The 12,834-nt window shown below is 34.1% G+C and overlaps 1 protein-coding gene across 1 annotated transcript; it reads right to left on the minus strand.

The window, feature by feature from the left end:
* Positions 1-6,288: 6,288 nt before the first annotated feature.
* LOC148309741 (sin3 histone deacetylase corepressor complex component SDS3) lies at positions 6,289-12,722 on the minus strand. The gene is made up of 6 exons (XM_088259542.1): positions 12,381-12,722; positions 11,607-11,667; positions 10,397-10,712; positions 9,964-10,186; positions 9,069-9,235; positions 6,289-7,150 (listed from the first exon to the last, which is right to left on the minus strand). Exons 1-6 carry the CDS (start codon positions 12,505-12,507, stop codon positions 7,052-7,054), a joined length of 993 nt encoding a protein of 330 aa, XP_088115668.1. The 5' UTR covers positions 12,508-12,722; the 3' UTR covers positions 6,289-7,051.
* Between the last annotated feature and the right edge of the window lie 112 nt (positions 12,723-12,834).

Below are 12,834 nucleotides of genomic sequence, written 5' to 3' on the forward strand. Positions count from 1 at the left end.
CTCGACTTCATAATTATTAAACGTTTCAGAAAAACTGGTTTTGGAATATCTTAATTCAGTCACGTCACTCCTTTACTTCGCGAAACTCTCTGTCAAAGATATCTAGAAAGGGTAGAGTATAAACTCTGTTCGCTTATGTATAAAACAATGCATAATACGTCTCCAGAGTATCTATAAAAAACTATGCATTCCAGATGATTTAGCTGATTGACGTCTCACACTTCGATCAGCTATAACTCAAATTGACAATGCGATATTACCAGCTCACTGGTATCAAAGAATGTTTACCAAATAATTCATATATACGAGTATAACTTATTAATAAATCCAACGAGTACACAACATAGCCTCAATCAATTAAATCTTGCCCACAAAGCATGTTATTATGCAATGCAAACTGACAAAATAATAATAAAAATACATCCCTAATAATACCAGTCAATTAAAAATATGCTTAAATATATAGACTATCAAAAAGGGGTGTATACCTCGTTATTCCACAATCTTTTCTTTAAAAAACAATTAATAACTCGTAGTTTGACACATACGGTTGGCTACAGATGAGTGATCACTAAAACGGCCATTAACGGATGCTGACGTAGGAAATAATTAGGTCAGCTTAGGCGTCTTTCCCCATTAGGCATCTTCCCCCGACTTGCCTTACATGTTTTAAAAGTGTCTTCAAATCATAATAAGGGAACGTCAAATGATATTTTAACATTTGACTGGTAAAGCTATTGATGATTCGTTAATTTGAAAATTTTCCACTTCCAGCACATATTACACTTTGACAAGAACATTGCACCCTGCCAAGTGCCCGCAAACTACGACGAATTTGGATTCATTTTGAATTGTCGATCACGGATTCATTTAAGACATCTCGAATGCGACTGTTACCTGTAATCAAATATTAAGTAATTGTGAATGTTTGAGTACGATAACCGTCCTTTATATGTTACTTTTTGACATCTCAACAAAGATGAAGAAGAATATGGAAGTCTACGCATTTACGGGGATTACGACCGTCATAGGCTGGTTTAAGTGATCACTTTACACACGTGTAACATTCACCAATTCTACCCATAATAGACAACCACACTACTCAAATTCTTGTAACTTTTATTTATGATCCAATTTCGAAACATTGTACTGGAATCACTTAGAATTTCACTAGAGACATCTATTGGTGAGATGAAGAAGTTTTTTTTATCCCCGTAAATGCCCAGACTTCCATATTATTCTTCATATATGTCGAGATGTCAAAAAATAATATGGAAAATAACTTCTATAATTGGAGATAATCTAGATTTGTGGACAAGTATTTGGACACACTCAAAATGTTGTCCTTTTTATGCACTAGTATATAATTACTAGGATTTTATTAAAATTATTTACTGACGAGCCCCAAACCACTTTTATAATATAATACATCTGTTTATCTTCCTAATTTCTTTATAGATTTCAAGAAAAGTACCGATTTTTCTCGTATTAATGTATTTGCTTATTATTTTTAAAAAAAACTGTGATAATGCAATATTGGTCACTAACTTCGTGAAGGCTGTTTAATCAGTCCTACCCTGAAATTAAAGGATAGGTACTAACTTTTTTTAGCCTATAGGTTATAATATTATGTAGGTAGGTACTGGTACATAGGTAATATGTTAAAACAAACAGGTTTATTATGAGTAGACATGTCTACGGCATTTCCATTTATACTTGTCACCGTGATTATATTATTCACTTCAATAAAATTATACTGAAGCAAGTTTGGTGTATAAAAAATGGTATAATATTTAATATAATAAATTTTATGAATTATACACAATAGGATAAATCATAGATTTCATGGAAGGTTCCTGGCTAAACATTTTAACCTGTCAAAAGTATTAAATTATGAGTATTTAAATAGGTGGTTGATAATTAACCAATTTCTTGTAATTTGTGATCAAAATGAGTCTGCATCAATCCAATGACTTTTGACAACCGAATTTCGCCATTATTCATAAGAAAAATGTATAAACGTTTATATTTTTATCCGCCACAGTAGTGTAGAGGTTAGCGCGCTTGGCGACTGTGAAAGAATCCTGGGTTCAATATATAATACTTTACTTTATATATATTCTAACATTTCAGGTATAACACTGTGGTACCTGAAACGCAGGACTGATAGCCTTGCCTTAAGGGAATATTCGCAAAGAGAGAACTCATTCGCCGGCCAACCAGGCCAACCGCCGAAAAGGTAACACGTCTTTCCACGCCCGATTTTTTTAAAGAATGTATATTGGATACTTTTTTGTTTTTTAGAATATATAGATAAAAAATATTTTATATATTTTTTTAAGTCTTACTTTTCAATAAGTCTTTTCTTTTCAAAACCATATAATTATTTCGAAGAAAAACTTATTTCGTTCAATACAAAAACGGTGTTTTAAGAAAAAAATCAATTACGCAAAATGTTACCTGGGTTAAGAGAAAATTAAGTTGCGACTTATCGAATACTGGGCCTTAATTTAATTAATGATACAATGAATAAAAAAAAACACTTATTTTACACCACTTGAGTTTTATTAAAGACTACATGTTTCGGAAGTTAAACTTCCATCATTCAGGTCTGTATAATAACTAAAATATAGAATATAAAATTGTTCTATAAATAAGGAGAGGGGAAAGTTAGGGGGAGGGGGTTAGTCAAGGGGCGGAGTTTGAAAACAAAGGAAAAATGGAAAGCAAAGGTGAAGAATTTTGATATTTTATATATATATATATATATATATATATATATATATATATATATATATATATATATATATATATATATATATATATATATATATTTGTCCGCCTCTGTAGTGTAATGGTCAGCACGCTCGGCTACCGTTCTGGAGGTCCCGGGTCCGATTCCCAAGGGGGGTAAAACAAATATAAGTGATTTTTTCACTGTCATATTTATTCAATATTACCCTGGACTGGTACCTGAAGCGGAGGGCTGATCACCTTTCCTTCATGTGTAAACGATCAAGATAACACTGCGTTTATATGACGCAGTGCCCTATGCACCATTGGGGTGCGGATAAGGGTTTTATTATTATTATTATTATTATATATATATATATATATATATATATATATATATATTTGGATTTCTAAATTTATATAAATAAAATAATTAATGATACAGATAAAACTGCGTCAATACGAATCAGTGCCCGGTGCACTATTGGGTACGAATAAGGGTAAGAAGAAGAATAATAATGTTTTTTATTGGGTTATTTTTTCATTTATTAAATTTCAATTATTTTTCATTCAAACGTTAATATTTCATTTGAAAATTCGTATTCATAAATTCCCATAGTAACGTTTAATGAATACGTTCATATTGCGCTTCATACGTTAAACCTCAGAGTTGAATGCGGACTGATTCGTTTCTGCATAATATGTACTAGGAAATTAGGGTTGGCGCGGGTCGCGGCCAACGATCGTGATGCATTACAACGATAAACCAATGGCAAAACGTTAAGTAATTTTATTATTTTTCAATGAAATCGTATTTCATAAACATTTATAGTTCCATAAAGAATCATTGAATTCGCTCTAAACATTTCAAATACTATCCGCGAACGGCAATGACACAAGGAAAACTTAATTTGGTGTTGCCACTGTTACCTATCTCTTTGCGAAATATATCAGTGTTGTCATGGCTTAAAAATGCGCGTTTTTATAATAGCCAGTAGTTATGCTAACAGATAAACAAGAAAATAGGCAGGTAACTGTAAAAACCTCTTTTGTCAGCTGGAATAGTAGTATAAATTATAATAGTTAGCATTACGTAACAGGCTGCTGACCTCTTATTTAAATTAGATATTTTTTACTCGTGTGGCGGCCTTGATTTATATATTTTTAATTTGAATATATGAACAAGCCCCAAGATTTTGTTGTATAAATTCTCGACTACGAAAATGGCAAGTTGGATTCCCGGCAATTGCGAAAATAAATTAAAAAGTATTGCTTTCATCAGTCTAGGTATTGCGTTGTATTTTACATGTCTAACTGACCAACCAACCATTGCATCGATTTCAGTAGGCAGAGAGCATAGAACGCCACACTACTGTCTTTTCAAAAATTATTCGGCTCTTCCACATTCATTCATCTCCTTATACATACATACCCGCTAATTATTTCGACTCCTAACCTGACCGCTTTCAAGTATTTGACATACCTGATCATGGCAAGTTTTTCTCGGTCCTCCTCTGCTCCTTTTTCCAACTACATTCACCTCATAAATTTGTTTTACCATTCTTTCCTCACTCATTCGTTCCACATGTTCAAACCATCTCAACACACCTTTCTTATTTTTATTACATATCTCATTCCCCATTCTTTTAGATTATTTCTTGTTATTCGGGTTTTCCCAACTTTTTGAAACCCATAGATTTTTCTTCGTAAAGGTCTGAGCAATCAATCAATCAATCAATCAATCATAGAAACAAAACCTCAACCAGATTCAAATTCTTCTTCTCTTCGAACCCTTATCCGCACCATAATGGTGCATAGGGCACTGTGTCATATGAACCCAGTGATGTATTGACTGTTAACACATGAAGGAAAGGTGATCATCCCTTCGCTTTAGGCACCAGTCCAGGGTAATCAATTATATTTATTTGACCCCTCTCTGGGAATCGAACCCAGGCCTCCAGAACGGTAGCTGAGCGTGCTGACCATTACACTACTGAGGCGGACGAAAAATTCTACCGTGACAATTTCCAAACCAGACCCAAGATATTAAATTGGATTGTCAAGCATGTTTTGGTAGTCAATATTTTAATATTGACTGCCATAACTTTAGAGCTGAATTATGATTGGTCATGCTTTCACACTTATCCCGCATTCTGTATTTTGACTTAACTTTTTTGAAAAATGTCAAATAAAATGGCTTACTGTAAACATCAAAGTACACAAACAAGAAAGTAGGGGTTAAGAAGTGCAGTGAAAATAATTAAACTATATACATTTAAAATAGTTTTAATATGTTTTTTTCTTAAATGGTAATGTTATTGTAGTATTATTTCTAGTTTTATAACTATGGACATCAGTACTTTACAATTTTACTTATAAAATATTTTTGCAATAGATTAAAAAAATTCTGTACAAACATAAGAACATCAGAAACAGGTATCTTTTTTATTTCAACCTTCCGTTCCCTTTTCATTCTTCAATCTGTTTGTGTTTCCTTCTTTTGAGCATTATTCTCATCACCCTGTTTCGCATCATTTGCAACTTTTGGAGATTGCTGTCATCAGGTAAATACGACAATAGTATACAGTAAACCCCCCTACAACGCTGAGATAGGTACTGCATTATCGGAGGGAACATTATATGGGGTTAATGTTATAATATATGGGTTACTCATCGGGAATATTATATATCACTCACTCCTTTCAACAACGTCATATATCAAAAATTGAAAATTTTTTAATTTTTTTAAATTTAAATTAAAAAATGCACGTTTTCGGAATGCCCAGAAAATGAACTATATCCCAGCAAAAGCGGCATATTTTTAACTTAAAATATACCCGCTACAGGGCAGAAAGTGTTGTTTTTGCAATTTGAAGAAAAGGTATTGTTTAATTATTTTTTTAAATATACCAAATATTTTTCAAATGGAGAAAAAACATTCAGGTTTTACCTAAAAAGATCTGTTGCACAGTAAAAAGTTTAATAAGTGGCTTGTTATTTATTTTTAATACATTTTTTATATTCTTAAACTTTAAAAACAATCTCCTGAAAAATCAAGTTTTTTGATATATGACGTTGATGAAAGGAGTGGGCGATATATGACTTATGTATGTAATATGTTTTGAAAATTAAATAAATGTTTTTAATTGTTTTTTTACATTATAACCAGCGGAAATGGCTGAAATGAGTCATTGTTAATTAAAATACAATTTAAAAACATTAACCTCCTATTACGCGGTACTTGTCTCAACGTTATAGGGAGGTTTACTGTATTTTGGTAAACTCTTCCAAGACACCATGAATCAAATTCTGTAATCTTGCAGTAAACTTATCGCATCTTTACTGTTACAGAGTTTACTTATCTTGTTGATGCATTTACCATTGGAAGTGGGGAAATGACGCATGTGGAAACTTGTACGCACTGGTTTAAAACGGCATAACTACCAATCTTCCCAAACCACGCAAATGCGTAAAGATAGAATATATTTAAATATATAAAGTTGTGACTAGTAAGTAGCTATTACTTTTTCGGATACCCATTTTTTTAAACTGGAGTTTTTTTTTTAAAGATTGGTAAGGGTATTTGTTGCTTTTTCTTGGTTAATATTTCTTTTGAGCTTAAGTTGATGTAAAATTGATAAATACATAAGTAGAAAATAAAAATATCCAACCAGATTTGTACACTGATGTGATAAGCTTTAAATAATCTAATCCAAAAACTGAATTCAGTAATGACTTCTTTTCAAGAAGTCCTTATTTAATTTGGTTTTTAATTTAATCGCCCTTGTCTACATCTTATTAAAATGCTTCATTCTGATAAACGAGTCACCAAAATGAAAATACTAAAATAGTTATAATCACACTGTGTGAACCGCGGGTAAAGAGTAAAATAATTCATTAAAACCCTTATCCGCACCCCAATGGTGCATAGGGCACTGCATTATATAAACACGGTGTTATCTTGATTGTTAACACACGAAGGAAAGGTGACCAGCCCTCCGCTTAAGATACCAGTCCAGGATAATATTGAATAAATATTAGAGTGAAAAAATCCAAAGATTTAAATAAAACATAAATAATATTTTTTAATTGATTTACTCAATAATCGAACATGTCCATTTCTCAGAAGATCACTTCTAAAATGAAGTACTTAACATTAATTCATTACAAATAACTTATAATAAAATAATTCTAATAAAAATAAATTGTATTTTACACGATATTCATTATATTATACAGTCGAGCAAGTAGAATTGATCCAATCACTGATGAATTGTATTGAACTTATAAGTACTTGTACATAAATGCTACATCTGATCTATGAAGCTCTTCTCTTTATCGTCACCTTCCCGTGGACAAGTTGTGAGGTGGGTATTTTCCATTTGTTCCCGTCTACTGTTGCCTTTTTGACCGATATCTGAAAACCAAAAAAACATTATTCAAACTTCAAAAGGATCTGGTCACAAAGCAGACTTAAATGTGCTGAACAATTTAAGTGTATTTATTTATTTATTAATTCATTGAACGGCCAAAGCCTTTTAAATAATACATATTTATATAATATCAAATATAAAAATACACTAATAGAGAAACAAAAAGTCTTAAACATAAAGTAATAATAAAATAACAAAAAGTAAACACTGGTAAATACACGTCTCCTTCACACACTATCAGCGAGCAGCGAGAGAGAGTGAAACGCAATGTTTAAATTTATCCATTATAACATGGAGAAGACATGCTGAGAAAGTACAGACTTCAAGGTGGATAACAATATATTAAATAAATCTATACTTTCAAAAGTATTGGCTAACATGTGAAGCCGCGGAATTGGAGAGAACATGGCATAGTTTGCATTATGTACAAATACTGCGAATACAGAGTTTTGCCTAGTACCTCTTCGACGCACGCTAAGCTTTATTTGATTTAGGAGATCAGGGCTGTCCAAAAAATTATTAAGAATTTTATATAACAGGACCAAATCAGCAATTACCCTTCTATCACTAAGATTTATTCATTTTAGCTACCTCATTATGCAATTATAATCGAACTCAACAATGGGTATAATAAATGTATCTAAGGAACTTGTGTTGTACTCTCTCTAAGCTGTTAGCCTGTATAGCATAATGAGGAGACCAGACTGTGGAGCTGTATTCCAACTGACTTCTAATCAATTAATTATTATGATTGCAGTCATTTTTATATAAACCTGCATTATTTTTGTAATCCGCATACTTTATTTTAAAAAACAAAAGTATTATACATCATTCAAGAGCAATGAAGGACAAAATGTAATCTTGTTATGGAAAATAAGGTCAAATATGATTGCAATCTTTACAAATAAAACAACTTCATTCTTGGGACCACATTCTTATAGTCTGACATTTGAAAACAGAATAAGATCTAAGGATACCTGTTACTGACAACAAAACGAGACAGAGACTTAATTGGAGTTTTAAAATAAAAGCATGCTGGATGATGATGACATTTGCATTAAGATGGGAAAGGTTTTTTGCTCTGTTTATTTCAGATCTGAAATTTAAATTACCATCAGCCATAACAGTGTATTTTATATTAAATAAATACTGTATCTTGGGATTATCACCATACCATAAGTGCAATTGGTTAAACCAGTCTGTGAAGATTTCTGTAGACGGCTCTATATTAAATTTGAATGGATAATATGATAGTTTTTTATTCATAGATTTTAAAATACAAACAAAGTTTTGAAATGATTTGGATATGTAGAGAGTATAAAAAAATATATAATATGGCCCCAAATGATAAATTTTGCAAAAAAAATTCCTGGATAATATAAAACTTGGACTAGTAATTAAAAAAGTAAAATTTTTTAAATTGTTATAAAGAGATGAATAAAACAATGCATCTTTTAATGATGTTTTTTTAACATAATTTTTTTATTGGAAATAAAAAGGAAAATTATATACGAAAGTATTTTGTTACCATTTTAGAAATTACTGAACGATGATGAAGATTTTTCTAGAATCTATCCCACCATAAACAATGTATTGGAAAAGGCATCACATAACAGATATTATAAATGCAATGACAATATGGAAAAATGCACAGAAATTGTCACAACACAAGAGGATTATTCTCGAAAAATATTCATAAAAAAAGTTTGATAGAATTATAACCTATCTATATTAAGATAATTTCTATGGATTCTACCATAGCTACAATAATGAACATATGAATGCAAATGCATATATTTGTAAATGTAACGTAGAATCTTTCATTTGGAAATTATTGCCATTAGTAGTATCTTCTAGAATGATAAATCATAGAAAGTCATGGATAATCAGTGAGGTACTTACGCAGTCGGTGCCAATGGCGGCAATGAAAGCGGGAAAGCGTGGGTAATCTCTTCCTTCAACGTAGATACTCTGTCCGCGGTGATACCAGCGCCGCTCGTACAGCAGTTTGCCATCCTCCACGCGAGCCTCAGCGAAAGGCGATGGAGCGCGGGTTTCCGGGGGAGTTCCTGGAGTACAAACTCATTAGAAACTTTTATAAAAACAACAATAGCTATCCCAATTGTGTTCCTTGTTACTCAATAGTGCATGGAGTCAGAATAATGCAACACTTTTTACAACCTTAAAAGAAGGTTGTCTGGTGAAATATTAAATACCCAACATTTCCATTAATAATCAGTTCACATAATGATATATTGCGCCTTTTAGCAAGTTGAATTGGACTTTGACTGACAAATTTCACTTAGTCGTTTAGCTCAGTGGTCAGCAGTTACGGCTCGTGAGCCAAATGCGGCTTTTTGGCCCCTTGAGTGTGACTTCACACGATTGACCGATCAAATTAAGACAGCAGCAGGCACCTCGGTGGTTGGAGCCACTACGTGCAGTGCAGTCAAGTGGTAACTGGAGGAGAGTCATTGCTTCCACAAGGGTCACAACCCTCAGTAATATGGAATAAGGCGGAGAAGAGAAGAGTGGGACTTCAAATCTGCATGACTAACACCCAGTTTTTTCAAAAGACATGATGAATTTAACCTTACTTACCCGAACATTTCAAAGAGATGAAAAGCCATAGTTCACACTAAGTATTAGAGATTTTTTTCTCGAGCATCATTTTCATAGAAATCAGTAATATAAATAATTGGCTACGTTTTAAGGCAATAATTATTAAAGGTATGTTTGCCAAATGCGCATTGGGCATTAATACCACAAAGTGTGTACCTAAGGTTGTCTGTCTCACCTATAGAGTGCGGCAGTGGGGAGTGCGGCGGCGCGTGCTTGGCACGCTGAGGCTGGTGGTGCGCAGCAGGGCGCGGGCGCACGATGGCGCGAAGGTCGGAGTCGATGTCGCGCTCCTCTAGCAGGTAGGTGAGCGTGGTGGCAGGCGGCTTGCGGCGCTTGTCGGGTACGGGCGCTGGCTCGTTGGGACGCCGCCGGAGCTTGCGCGTCATCGCTGGCTTCACCTGAACAAAATTAAAACTCTAAAGAATGAGTAAAACTCTCTACAATCAACTCCAAACGCAAAGTGACAAACATATTACGCAGTTCAAGTTGTCTCGGAAAAAGGACACATACAAAGTAAAGTGCAGGAGATAAAGGCAAACAGACGAACTACAATATAATAATTTCCTTATCATTAGAGAGACCAAATGAAAATTGTACATGTTACGTACCTCCATTGAATCTCCATTCAGTTCCATACTGTGGCGTTCGCTCTCGATATGTTTCCGCTTGTCTTCAAAGTCAGTGAGCAGGTTCTCCTTGAGGTCCACCTTTTTCTCTTCGAACTCCTTGGCGGCCGCTTTCTTCTCCAGAATGTAGTCCTGCTCCACACATTCCAGCAGGTAGTCGCGCTGGATGGTGTTAAGGCGCCGCCGCTCTTTGAGCTGCAAGTCCAGCCGGCGTATTCGCCGCGTGTACTCGGGCAGCGTGCCCTCCTGAAGCTGCTGTAACTGCTCGTGGAGGGTGGCCAGCTTGTCTTGGTACATTCTGAGGAAGAGTGGGCTGATATGAGAACTTGTAATGGGCTCGTTCTACAACACTATTTACGGAGACTTACCCCCGCATAGTGTGCCTTGTACAACACCGATCAAGCAAAATATGGAAAGGTAACATGCGGGAGATCAGGGGTGTTTTTCGGTGATGTGTGCGAGTAATTTTTTGAATGTATATAAAACGAATTGTTTTAGCATTTAGTTGTTTGATTATCACGACGTACACCGCAGGACAAAAAAAATTACGAGTTTACCTGCTACCGCACGCCTTGACTTTACTTAACTCTTTTTCTAAGAAATCCTTTTTCGATACCTCTTTCTTTTGTTCGATAAATTAAGGACACTATGTGTCACCTTTCTACAATATTTATATTTAAAAATGTCTCAAACAGTCTTGTTTTACCCGCGTTTGAGTGAACGTGGGTAAAACAAGACTGTAACACAACAATCATGAAAAGTGCAAAGAAAATGTCGATTGCGATAAAATCCAAAATAATCACATTGTCGCAACAAAACATATCTAATTGTGAAATATCTCGTCGAGTTGGGTATTCAGAAGGTGCAGTGAGGTTTTTATTAAAAAAATTCCAAGAAACTGGATCCATAGAACGGAAAAAAGGAAGCGGACGGGAGCGCGTGACATTTATTGCGCATTTTTTATTTATCAAGTAAAGAAGACAGAATAAAACTAAAGTACATATTTAAAAGTTCTAATTTTTTTAGTGCACAGAATAAAAAAAAAAAATAGTAATTAAATTTCTGTTAAAAAAAGTCATTTTCAATTTGACAAAGAAAAAGCCACACAAATTGCTTAAAGAGCCACATTTGGGTCGGAAGCCACACATTGCCGAACCTGATCTATACCATCTCTATCTTTATTGTAACTCACCGCTCTTTCATCTCAACTGGTTCATCATGGTTCATATCCGTCTCACTCGCTTCCTCCGTGTCTAAAAATCATACAAAAAAAGATTAGAGTAAATTGAACAAATAAAATGCCAAAAAATCATAACTCCTACTTTATTGTCGGATTCAAAGATTATTATTGCACTTTATCGTGGGCTTCATTACAAAACATATATTTGAATTACCCTTTTATACAGTACACATCAATAAACCAACAATTTCTGTATTTTCCATTTTGAATTTCTTCTTTTTCTTCTTGTTGTAGGCCTTGTGGCCTGTTTTTAAGAGGGATTAGCCTCCTGCGATGTCGATTCCCAGCTATCGATCCATCTCTTTGGTGGTCTGCCTGGGAGTCGTCTACTATGGGGTTGGCTGGGGTTGGTTGGGTGGGTACAGTGCGATGTGGGGGAGTCTGGATGGTTCCATTCTCCTCACTTGCACATACCATTGTCTCCTTCGTTGCCTTTCCCACCTAGCTACATCTTCGATCTCGCATATTTCCCTGATCCTGGCGTTTCTTATTCTATCTCGAAGACTCTTTCCTGATATGCTTTTTAGTCTTCATTTCTGACACAATTTCATTTTAAATAATTTTTAAAGAGATGTTTAAAATGGGTTATTATGCTGAAAATGCTTGTTCAAACTTCCATACTGTCTCCGTCATGTCATATTTCAGATAAAATCAATAATTAAATAGTGAAAACCACTAAAGCTTTCACGTTGTTTATTATTGTTGCAAATATTTTTTGATAAATACCTTCATCACTGTTATCCAAGGATTGTGGTAAGGGGTCACGACAGTCGTCCAAACCGGCCTCATCATCAAAATCGTAATCATCGTGACCAGAATACGAGGGAGAACCTTGATAAGACATCACCAACATAGAAAGATGATCCAATTCTTGACAGAAAGTATGTTTTGCTTATGTTTTTTCAGGTGGCATAAAATATTTTGATCAACCTAGTCAAGCTGAGAATCTTACACTTGATAAAAACAAGATTTATGAAATACAATATTTTTAAAAGCCAAACAAAACGCAACCTACGCTAGAGCGAGTGACAGACAGCTGTTTACCACAGAAAATGTTGTTTAGTGTTTAACAATGGCCGCTTATAATTTTGTGAACTTTGTAGCGACTAAGTTTTAAATATAGCTAGCCACCCTCTTTTCTGGTTTTATCCAACATTATTTTAGTACCTACATAATGTTT

Source organism: Brachycentrus maculatus, unplaced genomic scaffold (genome assembly GCF_059751285.1).
Source record: "Brachycentrus maculatus isolate JH-2025_06_01 unplaced genomic scaffold, ASM5975128v1 h1tg000118l, whole genome shotgun sequence".
Classification (NCBI taxonomy): Eukaryota; Metazoa; Arthropoda; class Insecta; order Trichoptera; family Brachycentridae; genus Brachycentrus; species Brachycentrus maculatus.